Source organism: Felis catus, chromosome A1, assembly GCF_018350175.1.
Source record: "Felis catus isolate Fca126 chromosome A1, F.catus_Fca126_mat1.0, whole genome shotgun sequence".
Classification (NCBI taxonomy): domain Eukaryota; kingdom Metazoa; phylum Chordata; class Mammalia; order Carnivora; family Felidae; genus Felis; species Felis catus.
The window spans coordinates 235,526,520-235,548,620 of NC_058368.1; the positions used below are offsets into that span (position 1 = coordinate 235,526,520).

Below are 22,101 nucleotides of genomic sequence, written 5' to 3' on the forward strand. Positions count from 1 at the left end.
ACTCGAAACAATGCTCCTGTTACAGTTTTGGTCGAGCCAACAAGGTGACAGGTGTTTGGGGCCAGTTGCTTTTGCTTCTGGCACGTAAGGGTTACTTGAAGAAAATGTGGTTTCACTCTGTTTCAAAAGTACAGCAAATATTTACGTTTATTCTTCCAAATTTTGGGTTTATCCTTTCTTTTTTTTTTTTTTCTTTTTTTTGACGTAAGAAAATAACTGTGCAGATGACGACTTCCTTTTCTTTTGGTCAGTGAGGGCCCGCTGCACATGCTCCGTTCGTTCTGCTCGTCCGCCTACGGGATGTCTGCGGATCATCTGCTGCAGCGTGCAGACGGGGCTCTCCTTCTGCAGGTGGGGTTCTTCAGCCACTGCCCTCTTCGCGCACATCCGCGTGGTTGCCGGTCTTCTGCTGTCGAAATTGCTGCTGCCGTTGGTATTCTTGCCAGTGAAATGCTGCTGCTTTCGTCGGAATATCCTTACAGGACCGTCCCTTTACAAGTGGCTTTTAGGGGCACCCGGGTGGCCCAGTCGGTGAAGCATCGGACTCTTGGTTTCGGCTCAGGTCACGATCTCACAGTTTGTGGGTTCAAACCCCGGGGTTGGGCTCTGTGCTAACAGTGCGGAGCTGGCTTGGGATTCTCTCTCTCTCCCTTCTCTCTCTGCCCTCCCCTGTTCGATCTCTCTCTCTGTCTCTCTCAAAATAAACTACAAAAAAAAAATTATTAAACAAAAACTTTCTGGAGGTCTGAGGAGAAAACACCGTAACTTCTCCGAAGGAGGTTGGAGGGGGGAAATGCACGTGGGCATGAAGGTACAGGGGCCCAAACACGTGCATCCACGTGCACACCGACTTTATGTATCAAGTCCACGCAGGTCACAGAGCTGGGAAGCCCACCGTGAGCGGGTCGGGGAAGGGCATGTGTTAGGTACGCACACGCCATTTCCACCGAAACACCAGTTCGGTTTCCGGGACCACCCCACGTTTCTCACCATTTGTATTTTATTCATGGACAACGCGGCGTTTGAGAGAAGGCTTCATCTTAGCAAGCGAGATGTCGCGATACGTGCTCGTTCCTGCTCTGATAGTGTCCCCGGAGTCTGCATGGCACCTCCAAACCCAGCCCACACGGGAAGTACCCTGATAAGATGCAGCCGCTGACTCAGGGAGCGGGGAGAAAAGGAACCTCAGTATTAGTCCTGCTGCCGTGTGGCCTGGGGCAGGTGACTCCAGTGCTCTGAGCCTGCGTGTCCCCGCCGAGAACCTTAGCGATGATGCGTACCACCAGGCTGGGCTGCTCCAAAAATCTGATGTGGTCACACGGGCCAAGCACCGAGCACCGAGTGTCAGATCTGGGTAACGTGAGAGCTGGTTTAATTCTACATTAGAGGCCCACGATTGTTAGCGGGCTAGAATCTGCTTTCCTATGCTTTGGGCTGTGGTCCCAGCCCCTTGCCCTGGGTTCCCCTGGCATGAGAACAAAGGAACCCAGCGTCCATCCCTGGAAAAGTTCTTGAGTGCCCGAGGGGGGCCGCGACAGACTCGCCCTCACACGGTGGTCGTCAGGGCCACCTGTATTTGAGGTACTCAGGATAGAGCTTCATGCTACAAAATGCAATCAACATCAGCCCCATTTTCCACCACGCGCAAGCCTCACAGGCAGCGCAAGGTGGAAGGAAACAGGCTCCCGTCCAGGAGAAAAGGGCACAGAAGCGGCATGGTTGTCGCCAATCACCCAGAACGCACCGACCGGGACCGGCCAAAGCACTGTGACACTGACTTCTGGGAACACACGCTTCTAGACCGATAAAGCTCAGGGACACACGACAGCCAGTAACACAGGAAGGCACGCAATTAACAGCAAAGGGAGATTTCACAGGAGCGCTGACGCCGTCCCGCGTGTATTCTGGCCCAACAAGGGAAATGAACTGAAAATACCAAGAACCACCGATTTGACTGTGCTTTTGCGGTAAATAAAACATAACGAGAATGTATAGGTGATTTTCAGGGAGCGCCAGAGCTAGGGAGTTGGTCCTACAAGGAAGCAGGCGACCTGAGAACCCCCCGGGACCTGCGTGGGCTGCAGCTTCTGCCAATCGTTCCGGAGAGCAGCCTCGTTTTGCAAACTGTCACCTGAAGAGTAAAGGTCAACCAACTAAGTGCAGAAGGTTATGATCACCTGCGGCTTACTGCTCAGGCCAATTCCCTGGCGTGCCGCGACCATGTGTGTTTTCCACGTTGTGGCACGCCGGAGGGTTTCTCTCCTCGTCCGAGACTCTAAAAGCATATTGATTACATTTCGTTTGTAAGTAGGCTTCATGCCCAGTGCGGAGTCCAACACAGAGCCCAGCTCGGGGCTCGAACGCACAGCCCTGAGATCAAGACCTGGGCTGAGATCTCGAGTTGGGCGCTTAACTGACTGAGCCACCCAGGTGCCCCAGAGTTTTATGGGTATGAATTATTTAACTACTGTTGCTTATATCTCTAGAAGGATTTAACTGTGAGTACCCCCGTCTTTGAGGGACTAAACATAGGGGTCTGTGCCGTAGGGGCACTCCTAGCTCTTCATTCCCTCTGTCGGTGTCGCCAGAATTTATCCAGCACGTGTCAGCACTGTCTGCTAACACGTTTAACCCTTTCTGTCCATGCTCCCATTAAAACACGTTCAGGGTGTGATATATTTGCTTTGGGATCTACACGTATGAACCAGTGACATTTAGGCAGGAAATTCTCTTTCCCGTTCATTAGCATCACTGAAAAGGTCACACGCCTAGCCTTGCAGACATGGTTACGTAATAATTTGGGTCCCGTATGTTTCCATCTTTATCAACAGTCTTATATTTTAGATGTGTTTTTTATGTTCATTTATTTGAGGGGGGGTAGAGAGAGCACGAGTGGGGGAGGGGCGGAGAGAGAGAGGGAGAGAGAGAATCCTAAGCAGACTCCAGGCCCTGAGCTGTCAGCACAGAGCCTGACGTGGGGCTTGAACCTACAAACCACGAGATCACGACCGGGGCCGAAGTCGGACGCCTAACCGACTGAGCCAGCCAGGCACCCCCTCAATAATAGTCTTATATATTAAAAAGAACAGTGAAATCACAGGTTTAATCAAAGGAGTCAAAATAACACTCTTGGATATTAAGATACTTTCAATTCAATGACAAAATCATCATTCTCTACCAGTGAGTAATAAATGTGCTGCTTTGCATAGTTCTTTTCTCTACCGAAGCGCCTCTCTTTTTTTTTCCCAGGGGAGACGACAGGTCAGAATGGTCTGCTCCAGGGTCTTCGAATTGATGCTCTGTGCCTTTAACAGCACTACCTAATGCGGGTGCTGCCCACGGTTAAAATATGGTCAAGGGTTTAATGTTTCCCCTCATTAAATACATGCGGTCGCCACCTGTCGCCTGGCATCCACATCTATTAGTGGCAGACGGCCCACCAATTACATCATCGGGAAAGGAAGAAGAGGAGAAAGGAGCCCCCTCCCGGTACCAATCTAGATGAAACCCCATCTTCTGACCCAGGGGTAGGTTCGCACATAGAAATGAGGAAGGCGGGCGGACAAAATACCAGCGCGGGAGGAGGAGACACGCGTGGGTAGAGAGGCTGTGACATCCGAGCATGACCCATGACCCGAGATTAGGTCCTTACCATGTCATGCCCACAAACGGTGCCTTCTGCTGCGGGCATAAATTTAGTCTCGCATTTCCTTCCAATTCGGTGGCACCACAGGGCTTTGCAGATATCCTACCGGGGAGAAAAGGTCGTTAGTGTTACAAATGGTCCACAAATCTACAATAAAATATCACTGAATGACTGAAGGGGAAAACGGCGGATATAAATTGAAAGCGGGTTAGCAGCAGCAGATGAAAACGGTAAAGAAGAAAGAAGACTCAGAGACTCATGTTCTAGACTCGGCCCGACTTCATTCCGTCCCTGAAGCTTTTATTTATTCATATGTAGTTATCATCAATTTGACACAATGATGTACTTTTTTTTTTTAATTTTTTTTCAACGTTTATTTACTTTTGAGACAGAGAGAGACAGAGCATGGACAGGGGAGGGGCAGAGAGAGAGGGAGACACAGAATCCGAAACAGGCTGCAGGTTCTGAGCGGTCAGCACAGAGCCCGACGCGGGGCTCAAACTCACGGACAGTGAGATCATGACCTGAGCCGAAGTCGGATGCTCAACCGACCAAGCCACCCAGGCGCCCCAATGATGTACTTTTTAAATTTTTTAAATTTATTTTGAGAGAGAGAGAGAGAGAGAGAGAGACAGACAGAAAGGGCATGTGTGAGCAGGGAGAGAGGCAGAGAGAGAGAACTCCAAGCACAGAATTCAGTGTGCCATCAGCGCAGAGCCTGACCTGGGGCTCAAACTCACAAGCCATGAGATCACAACCTGAGCCAATATCAAGACTCAGACGCCCAACTGACTGAGCCCCCCGGGCGCCCCAGAAAATCATCTTTCCTAAACTAACAAGTAAAATAGGCTGAATCCCGAGGTTGGAGCAAACTACAGAAATTGAAAAGATTCGATAAAGCCTAACACTGTACAATTTATTCTTTCACCTCTCCAAGTCTGAATCCTCATTCCTAAATTAAAGTTGATTATGAAATTTTCTGACTTGCCCATCCATCCACCCACCCACCCACCCACCATCCCCAATCATTTTTCTTAATTATTATTAAAGTTTATTTATTTACTGGGAGAGAGAAAGAGACAGCGTGGGGGGGGATCCTAAGCAGACTCTCAGCTGTCAGCCCAGAGCCCAATGTGGGGTTCAAACCCATGAACTTGAGATCACGACCTGAGCTGAAATCAAGAGCTAGATGCTTCACCAACTGAGCCACCCAGGCACCCCCATCCCCAACCTTTGATGAAGGCCTAGAATATGCCAGTTGCTTTGCTAGGAGGGAGACTCCATAAGGAATATGACCCAGACCCACCCTCTCAAGCACGGTCTAATGGGGTAAATTTGCTGTAAGTCACCATATCGTGCAAGCAGGAAGACTCAGGAAAGGACACACGGGAAGATATGATGCCTCAGCCAATTCCTGAGCTTACGGACTTTGTTACGGAAGAGGGGATGACATTCAAGGGAGAAAGAACAAAGGGTTTGGGCAGAGGAAGGAAGACCCACATGGCTGATAGGGCAGTAAAATAAAACAAGATCTGAGATTTACACACAGTGAAAGTCTCTCCGAGTTCAAGGAATCAGTTTTCCTTTCATAGCTTTCTACACCCAAAGGAACATCCTAGAGAGGGGCGAGAGTAAGACTCAGAAAAGGATGGAACCTTCAGGAACGCTGGTGGTAGCTTCAAACGCACAGGAGGCTAACGTTTCTTAAATGATCTGCACAACTGTTCTGGAGATGTGAACCGGCGTTCAGTCGCTAAGTGTTACTGGGGCAAATGTGTCACGTCGGTGGCGAATGCCTCATGAAATCGGCATGCTGAGTTGGGGGCCTCTGTTCTTGGCCAGAACAGCGTTTACAGATCAGAGCCGTAAGCAGACCTCAAGGAATCCGTAAGAGCAGGGGCCCGAGCGTCTGCAACTCTCCAAAGAGACAACTGCAAAGCGCTGGCTTGCAGGGTGACGACTTGATAGGATACCAGGATATAAATAAAGCTCCCTTGAAATCGGAGCTCACGGACGCAGGCTCGATGTCTGGGTGGGAAAGTGGTCGATCAGAACCAGAGTCGGTAGCCCAGTGGGAGGCAGGCGTCCCCGCCCTGGAGCGGTGGCTCACCATGAAGTCCGGAGGCTGGGTGTGGAGACGTAAGCCAATGAAGGCACAAGTGGATGAATGGATGAAGACATGAATGGGTGGATGGGAACGAGGTAGCTGCTCCTGTGGTCGGGTCACATGGGAAATGGACACAGTGGTTGGGCAGAAGTCCGGGCTTCTGGGAAGGGAGGCACATCGGTGTGGACTGGAAAGGCAGATCCGGGCAGGCAGGACCTGGTGTCCGCCTCATACGCTTGAGGATGGGAACCCCCCCCCCCCCCCCGCGCACCGTCCCGCTCACAGCCTGTCCTGGGAGCTAAATGCAGTGGTTGTCGTTAACACACCCAACTCAGGCCACTACCCCGGGGGCACCAAGCACAGCACACATTTCCTTCACTCCACGGGTGGGAGGTGACTCCAGCCCAAATTCCACTCTCCCGGGCTTCGCGGCCGTGGCCTCAGGGAGCGGGTGCTACCAACGGATGGGGCAGTTTCAAAGACTATCCAACACGATACAAAATGAATGGTGTTTTAAAATGTTAAGTTAGGGCTGCCTGGGTGGCTGAGTCGGTTGAGCGGCCGACTTCGGCTCAGGTCATGATCTCACGGTCCGTGAGTTCGAACCCCGTGTCGGGCTCTATGCTGACAGCTCAGGGCCTGGAGCCTGCTTCGGATTCTGTGTCTCCCTCTCTCTCTGTCCCTCCCCCATGCACGCTCTGTCTCTCAAAAATAAATAAACATTAAAAATTTTTTAAATGTTAAATTATTCCTGTGTATTTGACATAACTACCTGACACAGAGCTCAATACCTAGCTGGCTTTCAATAAACGCTTTCTGAGTGAGCTGAACATCCGTCAGTTTATTCCTGTGGAAACCTTGGATGGAATGAGTGGGAATATTTTTCCTATGGAAGAATTTCCTTCCTATGGAAGGAAATTAATAACGGTCAATAAGATGCGATTGTAAAAACATCTAAGAAGACATAGGCAGGGCACCTTATGTATGAAAATACTAGATCTAGACCCTACTATTTAAAGTATTCTCACAATATTCTTACATCGTAGTTTTCGGGAACATTCTGTAGAATACAGAACTATGAATGGAAGATACCATTAAAGGTGATTTTTTTTTTGACTTTACTAAGGACAAAGCTCTCAAATACAGGAGGTGGATGATAGCTTGCCCCTAAGGCACGTGACCCACTAACTCAGTCTATGCCTGGCTTATGCCGCCTGTGTATTTCAGCCCATCCTGGAACCGGCTTGATCCCCAACGCAGTACTCCAGGCCAAAACAAATCACAAGAGTGAGAAGAGCTTTGAAATATCATATAATCCATGCTGTTTTCCAACATAGCAAAACGTATTTGAAACCTTGGTACCCTACAGATGTAACTGACATTTCACAAAAATGTGACACTCTATCCTGGAAAACACACGAAACTTCTAGCATCTCAAAGAATTAGGTAATAAAATGACCACGAAACAACTGAACAACCAAAAACCGATGACACCCTCCCACTTTTATCATACTTTGACTTAACTGCTAACTTCTGGACATAGTGTGCAAGGATTGTATTAAATTAACCATTATTGTTATATGTCATTACATCCTTTATTAAATTTCAGGGTCCTCTTGGAACAAAGACCCTATTAAATCATACGTCTAGGGTCAAAGAGCTGGAATGTAAGACATGCTGGGTGTGGGGGGAAGCTCCCAGTTTCACTACAGTACCCAGGACACAAAGGGGATCAGGTTTCCAAGTCACTCTGGCAGTCTGCATCTCAGACCAGGGTCAGGCCACCAGGCACCGCTGATGTTGATGCTGACGGGGCAGAAGAGGCGCTAGATGAAGACGCGATGCTAACACACGCGATGAAGACGTGACAACTAACACTTAACTCAGGGAGGACAAAGCTAAAGGCACATGGAGAGTCCACACTTGCTTTTTCATCTTTGCAGCTAAGGAGCATGGTCTTTAACGAGGGCACTCACTTGCGAGTCTGTCCTCCAGTTTAAGAGCTTACGTGCATGGCGCATCTGAGTGGCTCAGTTGGTTAAGCGTCCAACTCTTGGTTTTGGCTCAGATCCGTGATCTTATGGTTCGTGGGTTCAAGCCCCACGTCGATCTGTGTGCTGTCAGCTTGAGGCCAGCTTGGGATTCTCTCTCCCTCCCCACCCCACGCCCCCTCTGCCGCTCTCTCTCTCTTTCTGTCCCTTCACCCTCTACCCTCAAAATAAACAAACTTAAAAAAAAGAGCTATGTTTATGAAGACCAGTTTCAGCCCTACTGACGTGGTTAAGTTCAACCTCACAATCTAACACCACAAATAAAACCAACATTCTCAGAGGGCAGTGTTGGGGATTTCCACACTGTGAGTTCGGCACTACCAGATCCAATATCTCAAAGTGTCTGTATCAGACTCTCCAAAAATACAAACTGAAATCCCATTACAAATGATGTTATAATGGGATCTATAAATTATTGCAATTATTTATTTTTGTTTTTGAAGAAGTAGGGTTCTTTCATCACTAATTCCAATGATCCCTATGCAAGTCCTCAGAGGGCAGAGAAAGCCATGGCCATATATGTGCGTGAATTCATACATGAGTATGTAAACACACATACACCATATACACATCTGTTTATTCCAGAGACAGATACATATGTGTTCACATTATTCATTAACTTGCCCAAACTAAATAGCAGAGGGACTTAAAGAGCCCTTTTCTAAAATAGCATTCCTCTGTCTATCCCCCTGCTCAGCAAATGTGCAATTGAGAAGCCCTTACGTGTTAGTTGCGGGATGAGGCACCAGGTAATTTGCTGGTTATTATTTTATATTCTCCCATCAGTAAACTCTGGATCTTTATACTTCAACCTAACAAAACAGACCCATTTCAAAAAATTTCAGAAGGAGTTCACTTACATTTTTTTAAATGTTTATTTTTGAGAGAGAGAGAGAGAGAGAGAGAGAGAGAGAGAGAGAGAGAGAGAGAAAGTGAGTGGGAGAGGGGCAGAAAGAGAAAGGGAGACACAGAATCCGAAGCAGGCTCCAGCTCTGAGCTGTCAGCACAGAACCCTGACGCGGGGCTTGAACTCACGGACCGTGAGATCACGACCTGAGCCAAAGTCGGATGTCTAACCAACTGAACCACCCAGGTGCTCTGGGAAGGAGTTCATTAAAAAAAGTTAAATTTTATTAGTGAAAATATTTTGAGATGCTTTAATTCACTTGAAAGATACTTTAAGTGCTGCACCATAACTAAATTTGAGATTCAGGATCCTAGAGATTGTGGCCACACAAATGGTACTTAACTCAGAAAATACGTCACGTTTATTTATGCTGAAAAACAACTTTACATCATAGGGAATGAGCTGACCTCACTGATTCTAATGGATGTATTTCTGTTTAACTTGAGATGATACTTCCTTCACGGTCCATGATGACATTAACTGGTACCAGGATTACCTCTCTGCACACAAAAACTACGTAAAACTGGACAAAATATTTGGGCCAATTGTTCTGGACTTTGCAACAGGCAGCACAGTAGTGTCCCTCAAGAGAAGGGAGATTTGTAATTTGAGTGACACCGCGGCCCCATCAATCTGCCTGGAGCACCTTGCTGACCGTGGTGCAGAGGTGGGTCCCAGGCAGATAACGCAGTCCCCCCGAATGGACGGTGCAGAGATCAGAGCTGGGCCTGCAGAAGGAGCCAGAATCCATGAGAATATGTGGGACCAGAAAAGAAAAAAGCCACATTAAGCTGGGGGCTGCAGGTGCCTGCCTGAGGATTCCCTGAGGTCCCTCCTGATCCGTGGGGTGAATCGCTGACATACTACATGATGCTTAGTATAGCCCAGCACGAGGCAGCAGCTTTGGGCTAAGAGCTGACAGGCTGGAGGACAGAGGCCACACCGTGCTGGGAGACACCGGAGTTTGGGTCCGCCCGTGGTGGAGAGACCTCAGTGAGCATTCTGGGCCCTCAGGGGAGAGCCTGAAGTCCACGTGTGCTGAGTGAGAACCACACTCTAGAGCACAGGCTTTGCCCTTGGGCTAAGGACAGACTGAAAGAGAGGCGCCCTAGGGAAGAACCAAAGACAGCCTCAAAGGGACAAGGGATCACCTATTCACATAAATTTATATAACATAAAGTGATCATGTATTATGTTATAAATATACTCAAGGCTGTAAAGGAAAAAGTAGACAGAATGAATGAAAAAAACGGGAAATTCCAGTAGAGAGATATAGACCGCAAAGAACTAGATGGTATTTCTGGCAACTGAAACTTAAAATAACCCCAACGTAGAGCTTGCTGAATTGTCTAGACAAGTGACGAGGGAGGGCAGAAGCTACAGATGATGACCAACTTTTTATCAGAAACAACGGAGTCCAGTTGAAAGTGGAATTATATCCTTCAAATTTTTAAAGGGTAAAAATACAGAAAAAACTGTTGAGAATTCTATATTCAGAAAAACTATTCTTCAAAGTGGTGGGTGAAATAATGACATTTTCAGAGAGAGAAAAGCTGACATGCTCTGTGGCTAGCCGATGCAGCCTATAAGGAACGCTAAATCGGGTCCTTCAGGCCAAAGCAAATGATACGATTTGAAGCTGATCCATAAGAATGCATAAGTACTACATGGTGGGTTGGTGGGTGAATGTGAAAGACGGTCCAATTTTATTTAAAAGTAACTCCCTGTTGGGGCACCTGGGTGGCGCAGTCCGTTGAGCGGTTGAGCGTCCGGCTCTTGATTTCGGCTCAGGTCACGACCTCCGGAACCGTGAGACCTGTCCCCGCATCGGGCTCCGAGCTAACAGTGCAGAGCCTGCTTGGGAGTCTCTCTCTGCCCCACCCCTGCTCACACTCTCTCCTTCTCCCTCAAAATAAATAAATAAACGTTTAAAAAATAATAATAAATTAAAGTATCCAAAGCAGGCTCTGGGCTGTCAGCACAGAGCCTCAACGTGGGGCTCGATCTCACGGCTTCCGAGATCATGACCTGAGCCGAAATCAAGAGCCGGTCGCTCGGCCCTTGAACGGACTGGGCCACACGGGCATCCCGTAACTCCCTATTTTAAAACAAACATTAGAACGTTGTGTCAGGTAGCTTCTAACATGCACAGAATAAAATACGTGACAACAGTACAGTGTGAAGGAGGGCCACATGGACTGACTTGTTGTAAGGATCTTGCATTTTACATAGAGTGGCACAATGTTAATTCTACATAGACTATAAATTAAAGATGCAGCTATAATCTTTAGAACGACCACTAAAAACTAGTGTAAGAAAGTATGGCTAAGATGTAAATTGAGGAAAAAATAGAATTTTTAAAGCAAGTTTACTCCAAAAGGAAAGAGGGAACTAAAAAAGAAATCTGAGTGTGATGCCTGGGTGGCTCAGTCCAGCATCTGACTCCGGCTCAGGTCATGATCTCACGGTTCCTGGGTTTGAGCCCCACATCGAGCTCTGTGCTGACAGCTTGGAGCCTGGAGCCTGCTTGGGATTCTGTGTCTCCCTCTCTCTCTGCCCCTCCCCTGCTCGTTCTCTCTCTCTCTCTCTCTCTCAAAAATAAATAAAACATTAAAAAAATTTAAAAAAGAAGCGTGGCCAATAGGAGACAAAATTTAAAACCAAGCAATACAATTCCTCACACTAACTTAATAAACAAGAGAAATTATATAACTACATCAACAGACGCAGAAGACGTTTCCCAAAAGTCAACACGCTTTTGTGATAAAACCTCTCAACGATCTAGGCCCAAAAAGGAACTTCGTCTGTTTGATAAAGGGTAACTATGTAAAACCAACAGCTAACATCATATTCGTTTTCTATTCGTCACTGAGGTTTCTAATCATAATTGCAATGTAGTTAACACACGGTGTTAGTTTCGGGTATGCAATACAGTGATTCAACAGCTCTACACATTACTCCGCGCTCATCGCAGTGAGCGTGCCCCTAACTCTCCTCACCTGTTTCACCCCCTACCCCCAGCTCCCCTCTGGTACCCTGCTCTCTAGAGTTAAGAGTCAGCTTCTCTGTCTCTCTCTTCGGTTTTGTTTCTTAAATTCTGCGTGTGATTGAAATTACACGGTGTTTGTTTTTCTCTAACTTATTACACTTAGCATTATATTCTCTAGCTCCATCCATGTCACTGCAAATACTTTCCTTGGCAATTACAAAGCTCCAGAATAGGCCAAGTGTACCTAAGGTGCTGGGAACCAGAGCAACGGTTGCTCACCGGGGTGGGGAAGGGACTGAATGGGAGAGGGCATGAGGGAACTTTTCGGCTTTACAGAAGTAAGCCACATCCCGATCAGTGTGCCGGTAACACGCTGTGTTACAAACGTGGGTAAACACATTGGTGATTCACTGCATGTAAATATCTCCTCAATGACGAAAGGTGTACTGCATTTAACTTCTGGGACTTTCCAAGTGGCGCTAGGGTACCCTGGGTGCCACCGCCCACGGTCACAGAGCAAAAATAATGTGGAAACTAGAAGCGTGCTGTAGGAAATCCCACCTTCAAAAAACCAAAATTCTTAGGGATGTCACACGTTCTGCCCATGAAAGAGGACAACATTAGGAATATGTGCTGCTGGTGACTGACTTATCGCTCTTCTTTAAGGCTGAGATTACCCAGCCGAGGGGACGAGAACCCAGTTCTGGCACATGGACTGTAATTGATCTTAGGGGGAGCTCTCCTTGAGTTTAGAAGAAAAGAGATTATCACGTTAGATTTCAATTGGAAACTTTCCCGGCGCATTATGAAATGGTGGAGGTTTCTGGAGGATCGTATTTTTGTCTGTTTTCCTCTCGATTTCCTTATAAACTACAGTAAGAGAAATCTCAAAAATAGTGGCTTTCATTTAATGTATGGGTCCCTTCCCTTGTGGCTCGGTACAGAAAGTTCCTAGATCGCCATCGGTCTGCCCGTCCAGCACAAGCACACGTCTCTGCCATATGTGGGGTTTATGTTAGGAAGCCACGCCAGTGATGGCCCCGGGCTCAGCGGAGGAGATAGCAGCTTCTAGGAGAAACTTCTCTAGCAATCCCGTATTTGGGAAATATAATAATCAGAAGCCCTAGATAGGCTGCTTCTCCATAGTAAGTTCCGCTTACATCTAAGGAAGATAGAGAGCAGGGCGGTGCTGTTTGCTTAACAGCGTTTGAAAAAAACGCAGAGTATTAGTTAGCCAACTTACACCAACCAAAGGTTACTGCCGAGCTCCCACGTGATAAATCAGAAAGAAAGAGCTGAACTAACGGGCCAAGTCCGTTCTCCAGTGAAAACTGATACCCACACCAGTATCTACCATCACTTTCTTTGCCAGTAAAACATGTGTTTCCTGTTATAGGAGACCAGCTTTCACATACAGGATTTGACATTTGGTAGGTACCCAATAAATGCAGAATCCATCAATGTCCGTTACACTGAATAAAACGGTTTTATGAGTCACATTGCACTGAGCACTTGCCAATAATCACTTGCCTTTTTGAAATCCAGCATGCAGAGTTTGGCTTTCTCTCCAAACTGCCACTTGCACTGAGTGTTTGCATCGTACAGCTCTCCCGGCAACTTCTCAGGATACTTGTACTCCTTCACAGGCTTCGGCTGATCAGCAAGGCACAGAGCTTGGGCAGTGCTGAAACGCAGAGGAGAGATGGTGCTGCTCGTGATTCTGCAAGACTTACCAGAGATACGCACTGAGTTACGCCTTGATATTCTCATGCAATCTGACAACACAGCCCGAACAGAGAGGAGGGGGCGTTTTTCTCCGGGGGTCTGACATCAATCTCGATTATCTTTGGATCCGGGGGCCACATGTCCTCAAGTTGCTCATAATGCATCTCATCTTTTCCGGGAGGGCAATTTGTTCTTCATCAGATTTCTCCAGCTTATCACGGGGCAGAGGGAAACGGAATCGCACAACCAGATGGACAACGTGAGAATCTCCGACGGCAGACACCTTTTATGTATGCTTCTTGCCATGAACGATCAACAGATGGCAATGGGCACTAGGCAAGGCAAACACAATCAACCTCAAAGACTAGAATTTTCTTTCTTTTCCTCCCTCCATTCTTCCTTCCTTTCCTTCCCCCCCTTCCTCTCGTCAGTCCCTCCCTCCTTCCCTCCCTTCTTTCCTTCCCCGGGGCCAGGGACCACCTGCACCACAGCTCACAGCCTCCGGAGGTTTGCCATGGAACACAGCAGCAATTTCTACCAGTAATGCTCTACACTCACGCTAATTTCTGACTCGATTCCCAAGTCAAGGAGGAAATTAACTCTGCCTAAGTTCACTAGCAGATGGCTAAAGACCAACTAATGATTTTTTCCTACACAAACACGGTATTCCCTTCCCTACGTGCATAGTTAAAATTTTTGCGTTTGGAGGAAGGGAAAACAGTGTTTGCACGTAGCAACTAAACTTTACTTACAAATTTCAACAAGCAAAAAAAACCCCCACCCCGCATATTCTCAACATACTGACCAAGAGCAGACCCACCCATGCATCCCTACACTTTCCTTTGTGTGGTCACCCACCTTGACCTGGATCATTTTGGCCTCAGTCTCCATGGCCCAGTCCCAGATCCCACTGCCTTGGAGTCTATGCATGCATACCTTCAATTAATATCCACACACGAAACACAAGAGGTGGTACCAATTAACCGTGGTAAGACATTAATCCCACATACAAGGAGGTCAGAAGCCTTCTGAGAGCAAACCGAGAAAGAGAGATTAAATCAGATGATAGGAAAGTGTTCAGAGCAGTGGCCGGCTCATTGTGCATGTTCAATAGATGACTTGTCTATCACTATTAAGGCAATCATAGTGCAAAAGGATATTTTGAAGTGAAGAAAAACGAATAAAAGCATAATTAACACTCCAAGACAGGAGGGACTTAGCAATTCTGGAACTCCATAGAACCTTTTTCTGATGGATCACAAATGATTTCTATACACTAGTTCAGTGTTCCCTGGTATCTCCCGGAGGCTACATCAGGGAGGCAATCTTATCCCTACCCTACGGACAGGAAATTAGGACATGTCGGCCAAACGGACCGGCCCAAGCAAGAGACTGAAAATTCAAAAAGGTTCACAGGTTCAGGAATTTTTATAGTTTGTGTAAATGTATGAGCACATGGCCTGAGGACAAGGTTCCCGCCTGGCCAAGAAAAACGAAGCTCACGGACTGGGAGCCTGGAAGAAGGTTCAGGAACACACATACCACTACTGGGATGTAAAAGTCGGTTCCAATTAGCTTCACCTTTGAAGAGCTGCAACTCCCCATGCTGATTGTACCCTGGTCCTTCTGGTTAGGCTCACGCTGGAGCACGTCTGATTTCTACCCTCGGCCCCAGCAGGTCTCACAGCTAAGCGCACGGCCAATGGGGCAGGTGTGAGAAAACCCCACGTTGTGGACGTAAGAAGGAAAAGTGCTGTCACTGTAGGCACAATCCCCCATAGCATCCACACGAACAAAATGTGTTTGACTCATTTGAATGTGCTGGACAAAAGTCAGGTGACCTACATGTGATAAGCAAAACGATAAGGCTTGTAGATCACATGGAAGAATATATTCAGGACTTTGGGGTAAGCAGAGTTTTTTTTTTTTTCCCAACAATATACAAAAAAGCGTTAACCCTAAAGGAAAAATAGGGATTAATCTGGTCTCCGTGACACAAAGAAAAACTTCTTTTCACCAAAAGACACCATTAACAGTGTAAATACTGAGTCACAGAGTGAAAGATGATATTTGCAGTACATGTTCTCCATAATGGACAAAGTGTTCCTACTCAGAATATATAAAGCACTCCCATCAAGAGATACAAGATGAAACACTAAAGCCTAATTTTTACAAGTTCACAAGAGATTTGAAGAGGCACTTCATTAAAGATTACTCGAGTGTCCGTTAAACATGAAAAAGGCACTCCAGGATCTCTTTCATTAGCACGTTGGAATGCCGCTACCCCCATCGACGGAGCTAAAATGGAAAAGACCGACCAGACCAAGCGACGGCCAGGATTTAGAGCCATGTGAACGCTCGTAATGGCTCTAGACGTGTGACTTGGTGCAACCACTTAGGGAAGCTGTCTGGCAGTGTCTATGGACACTCCAGACTGTGTATTTATGACCCTGAAGTTCCAGTCCTACGTAAAATCAGGGATGTATAGGCAAACACACAGACGATGCAGAGTAGCATTTCTTCTAATAGCCCCAAGTCCGAATCTCAAATGTCTATCGCCAACAGAATGGATTCGTAAGCTGTGGCATACTCATGCAATTAAAAATAAGTAAACAATGCTATATTTTTATGGTAGCAACAAGGATGAGCCTCATAATCATGATATCTAGCCAATCGCAACAGACGCCGAGTAGCACATAGCTCATGATTCCATTCATAGGGAGTTCAGAAATGGGCAAAACCAGTCTATGGTGTCCTGCATCGGGAGAATGACCATCTCTGGGGAAGGGCTATCTCTGGGGTAGTCACTGTGTCTTGTGCCTTTTTATAAAGGTTAGTTACCACATCCATCACCCCACGTATTTAGAGTTGTGAGCATGTGTCGTGAGGACTTTTAAGGTCTACTCTCCTAGCAGCTGTGAAACATAGAGTACATCAATCTCTAGTCATCATGCCGCGCACAAGAGCCCCCAGAGCCCACGCATCTTACTGCAAAGTTGTACCTGTGATCACCTTCACCAATGTCCCCAAACCCCCACCGTGGCGGTCACCTCTCCACTCTCTGTTGCTATGAGTTTGTTTTTTTTGATTCCACAGATGAATGAGATCACACAGTATTCGTCTTTCTCTGACTTCCCTCACTTAGCATAATGCCCTCAAGGTCCAACCACGTTGTCAAAAATGGCAGGATTTTCATCTTTCTCATGGCTGAATAACATTCCATCATACATACATCTCATCTTTAGCTATTCATCTGTAGACAGACGACAGACAGGTTGTTTCCCGTCTTGGCTATTATATTGAGCTCTGTACATTGATCTGAGAAGAAGGTACAGCGCCACGTTCACTGTGTGAAATTTCACTGAGCGGAACCCTCATAATGTTGTGCTTTTCTATATATCTGTTTAACCACGACAAAAATAATGTTAGTAAAAAAACAAGGCAAGGTCAGAGATACCACAGTGGTATTTCAAAGTCCGTTTCCCACTCTGATTGACGAGCCATAAAAGGTGAACGAGCTTGAGAGATCTCATGGTCGTCTCTCTTCCTTGTCCAAGTCGGGAACAGGGGCCCTTGGAACAGATTCTATTACTTGCCAAGGTCAAGACCTTCCCAGACACGACTGGTAAAGCCGCGATCAGCATTTGAGCTCTGATCCCCTCTGCTGCTCTTTCTGTCACAGGGCAGTGCCTGCTCTCCCGTCTTCCTGCAGAAACTGAGGACAGCTGTGGCTTGGTTTTTCTTAAGACAAACGTTATACAGCAGAGCAAGATGTGAACTGAAGTGCATCCTTTCCATCACACCCAAAAGTATGCTTAATGGGCTCTCAGGTCAAATCAAACCTTCTCATTGACAGAGGGGGTATGGGGTATGGAAGGGGATCCATGTATCCTTTAAACTCCTGGTTCCCAGTGACGGCCCCCTTTCCCATGGACTGACTGGGATTCATAGGGTCAGAGGGGAGGTACATTCACAGGTCTGCAGTAAAGGATTCACATTTTTAAAAAGCACATGGAAGATGAGTCCCCGTTGTCATTAAGCTAAATTAATGAGCTAAAATGTCCCTAATCCTAGGTCTCCCAGACGCAGACATGAGTACATGGGATGAGGTCTGTGTCCGTTCACAGGAAATGACGCATGACTTCACTGACTAGGTCGATGAATTTACTCCAAACACGTATCTGTCCTTCTTGACTACCAACTGTGGAGAAATGCTGCGCTGACAACTTCAGACCAGCCGAGGTCCTTTATTATATATTTTTTCCACATACCAAATGCTAGACTGCTAATAAAGGCAAGTGGATTCATCTTTATAAGTTAGCCACTTGTCCTTACTCATTGCTGGGATCGGATCCAAACAGCTGCCCAATTGGCAGAGAACAGGATCGTGATTACGTGGAAATCAGGAAGTCAGCAAACATGTCAAAGAAGTCAGTCTCCGATTCCTTAAACCAATAAGACACCACTGTTAACACAGTGTAGACGTGTCTGATTCACGACTGGTCACCCCAAGTAAAAGAAAGCTTGGGTGAATCTGACAACGGGAGGCTCTCTTGGAAAATGTAACTTTTCAAGAAAACAAATGGGTGACGTGTGTAATCTTGCATATCTGTTTATAATCATGTGGCCCAGAGAAATTAGCAGAGTTCTTGCAAATAAAGGTTTATTACGGAATTGCCCCACAAGGGTTTTACTGGTGGACACAAAAACAAATGAGCACACTTGAGCAGACATCGAACCGTCCTGGGCTCCCCGAGCAAACATGTCTTTGAACCAGACTCTTGGCAACCCCTCCGAGGGTCACAGTCTGATTCGAAGATCACAGCCCATATCTAATGTCATCAAAACAATTGTTCCCTAAGCATATAACAATTTCCCTTCCACGAGATCTCCTATATTGCTTGGCAGCTTAAAAACTTTATCTGGACTCTTTTACGATGCCGATTCTCACTGCACACCCAGACTTCGCATCCGTGGCTTCCCAATATTTGTCCGAGACTGTTTCAAAAAAAATCAAAAATGTTTATCTTCATCATCACCGTTAAAATGAAAAAGCTATAACATTTTGAAAAATAATCTAGAAAATTACAGGGAAGATTTGTGATACAGAAGACTACAAATTTCCCTTGTTAATACCAATAAGAGCATCGTGAGCTTAAGTTCATGCCCTTTTTTAGGACGGAAAGCAGAATTCTTCACACACACACACACACACACACACACACACACACACACACTTACACGCACCTCAAGCAAATCTGAACCGGTGTCAGACAGAGCCACAAACCATGCTAACAATCCCCACCTCGACCCTATGAGGACCCCACACAGGGAACAGCAAATGTCAGAACGACCCCCATGGGAGAATAATGACCACACTGTTTTCGGTAATAGAAATACAAGAAAAATGATCAAGCGTATCTTCCTGGAATGCAGATTTATAGTACCAGGAGACGGATCTTCTCCACAAAATTCTCACTCTTTGTGGGGGCCATAAGATACGGAAGGCGGCCATCATTCCGGTAGGCATTAAGTACGTTGACGGATAGGGGGAAGGACCCCAGGCTGAAGGCTGTTAGTCAGGATGCTGGCTCAGAAGAGTCGTGCAAGGTCATCTGGAGAACTGAATGAACAGACGGCAAGAAAGGGAAACCAGCCGTGGGCTCACAGCTCCACGTGCGTGTGGGGGGCAGTCTGAGACAAGGGGCAAACTGGGGGTACCAACGGAAAGAAATACCCATGTGACCCCACCCGATGGTGTGCTTATATAAACTAGATGATGTCACTTACGTAACGGAAAAATAAAAAGGAAAGAAAAGGGGCTTGATCAAAAAAATAACAAGAAAAAGAGAGAAAGAGGGAAAAAAAACAACAACAAAGAAAACCTAGAACCCAAGATAAGGAGCTCATCGAAGCTAGCCAGAGCGGCCGGGGGAAACCTGAACGGGGTCTATCGGGCACAACAGGAACCTCGGACTTTCGCCCTTAATCCCTGGCTCGGAAAAACTAGTTCTCAGTTTTGACTGTAGGAACGGGCATCAGTTACAAACTCTGGCCGCTAACTTGGTGGTTCTTGGGTGTCACCATTCTGTTTTTCTTCCACCAACTCTGGTCGAGCCGATGTGGGTCCTGCACCCTGCAGCTACGTGTCCCCTGTTCACCTGCTGGCATCATGGTGTGGCAGAAACGGGAAAGGTAAGAGCATGTGGTCTTGGTGCCTGGGACAGGCCCAGGATGGACCCCCTCTAGCGGGGGTTCCAGAGGACGGTAGAAAGGGGGAGGTCATCAGGTGACGTGGGGAAGCGCGTGCACAGGTAACCACTTCCTATCCACGTCTTCGTCATGTGTGTCTATTAACATTTATAAGCACTCACTGTATGCCATATAATCAGTTAGGAGTATGTAATATATTTTACATAGCATACACATATACATATGTGTGTGTGTGTGTGTGTGTGTGTGTGTACATATATATACACACAGTGTCATCTTTTTAAAAGAATTCTGCGCTGGCAAAAGCTTTGCTTTCCTTGAAATATCACCATTTGCCCTATTTTCTGTTAATAGGAAATAGATTTGATCTCCTTTTTTGCTTTGGTTTCTAGAAAGACCAAATTTGCCCAATCTCAAGCTTCAATAGCGCAGCCTAAGCATGCATTTTAAGACTGACATATTTGTGTGTTTTCGCGTTGCCTCTTCATTTTTTATTTCCATCTGCTTTTCCTCTTCAGCCGACTGTCAATTCTAATTATTTTTTGTTTGTTTTCTTGTCATGACCTGCTCCCAAGTCTTACAGGAAGGTGGTTTTGGCGGCTACCTTCTGCCAAGAATATACCTTCCATGCTGAATCTCAGAAATGTGAACGCATCTAATTGAGAACTAAACACGGCAGCCCATCTCCTGCCAGCACGGATGCATTTTGGGAATCAAGAAGCACACGCTTCGTATCTCCTCGACGAGGATCAGTGGGTTGTGGAGGGCCGGTGTGCTTGTCAGAGAGCGGGCGCGAGCCTTCCATGTGTCTGGAAAAACAGAATATGTTTCTGTGTGATGAACACGCGTGCCCTCTCTGCTGAGCCGAGGCAATGCTTCCCAGAACCAGGGAAATAACGTTCTTGAAATGACAAAGGTCAGGGCGCCTGGGCGGCTCAGTCGGTTGAGCGTCCGACTTCGGCTCAGGTCATGATCTCACAGCCCGTGAGTTTGAGCCCCACGTCAGGCTCTGTGCTGACAGCTCGGAGCCTGGAGCCTGCTTCGGATTCTGTGTCCCCCTCTCTCGCTGCCCCTTCTCTGCTCCCACTCTCTCTCTCCCTCTCAAAAATAAATAAACATTAAAAACTTAAAAAGAAATGATGAAGGTGGAAAGTGGGGTAACTTTTAGGAGGGACAAAAACATCCGACTACAGTCTGTTCCAGGGGCCACCGCCGGGTCCCAGGAGAGTGTGTTCACAAGGGAAGACAAGGGACACTGGGGGTTCAGATGGACACGGCACCTCCACTCTCCAGCCCGCGTGCCAGCAGCCTGTGCTGGTGGTCAGAGATGAGTTGTCTTCACTGAGTTAAGAGCTACTTTCTTTTTTTTTCACGTTTATTTATTTTTGAGAGAGAAAGAGAGTGCGAAGGGAGGGGCAAAGGGAGAGGGAGGGAGAGAGAGAGAGAGAGAGAGAGAGAGAGAGAGAGAGAGAGTCCTAAGCAGGCTCCGTGTTGTCAGTGCAGAGTCCAACCTAGGGCTTGAACTCATGAACCGTGGGATCATGACCCGAGCCGAGATCAAGAGTTGGACACTTAACCCACGGAGCCACCCAGGCGCCCCAGAAGCTACTTTCCAAACAAAGGCTCTCCCTCATCTTTTTAGTATTTGAACCAACTAATTTTGTGGAGATAAAAACAAAAGGAGAGAAGCCATGATTTCAATAGAATTGCTTCTCCTTGGCTATTTGCTTCCAGGCTTCTTGGGATCAGTAGAGCGAGGCCAGGGCCAGGGGCCAAAATGCCTAGACTCCATTCCCGACTCTGTTTCCCCACATTACTTCCCCTGTGGCAGGAGCCGGGGCCGCTGCTGAGCTCAGCTGGCCCTCTCTTTCACCGTCATGCCCTTTTCCTTCAGAGCACGTGGGGAGACGACATTCCTTACCCACCCCGTGCGATCCGGGCCATCAGCTGCGCTCTCGCTGCCAGGAATGCGGCCCTGTCCTGCTCCGGTCACCACCAGCTGCGGTGACAACTAGGCCCCACAAGAAGGGGAGACCACAGGGCGGGAGGACCCGTTCTCTGCATGACCACACACAGCACACTTGCTGATCTGCGCACGACCTTCTGAGTCAGAAGTACGCTCAGGGTTAACAGGTAAAACCAAACTCCAAACTCAAAGTCTTGAGATCTGGGGGGAGATCCAGCCTTACTAGCCAACTAAGGCTGCTTCTTAAAGTCCCTTCTTTCTCTAAAACACTTAAAATCTACTATCTCTTTTTCAGGGGGTCAAACCCTGCTTCCCCAATGTTCTAGACCCTAGATGAATTAGCACTATAGTAAAACTTTCCAAAAATAATTATTAAAATTACAGGAATTTAGAGCCAAGCTAAGGTATATATACTCAAGTTTCCCCTCCTAATAAGAAATGTAGTTTGTGGAAAAAGAAACACACACACACACACACACACACACACACACACACAC

At 47.0% G+C, this 22,101-nt stretch overlaps 1 protein-coding gene across 1 annotated transcript in view; it reads right to left on the bottom strand.

Moving 5' to 3' along the window:
- The window catches only part of ADAMTS16 (ADAM metallopeptidase with thrombospondin type 1 motif 16), a 161,608-nt gene that overhangs the window by 75,590 nt on the left and 63,917 nt on the right, over positions 1–22,101 (bottom strand). The window contains exons 10-11 of the mRNA XM_023239735.2: positions 13,231–13,384; positions 3,653–3,748 (exon numbers count right to left, since the gene is read on the bottom strand). Coding sequence (XP_023095503.2) covers positions 3,653–3,748; positions 13,231–13,384 — 250 coding nt within the window. The remainder of the gene's footprint in view (positions 1–3,652; positions 3,749–13,230; positions 13,385–22,101) is intronic.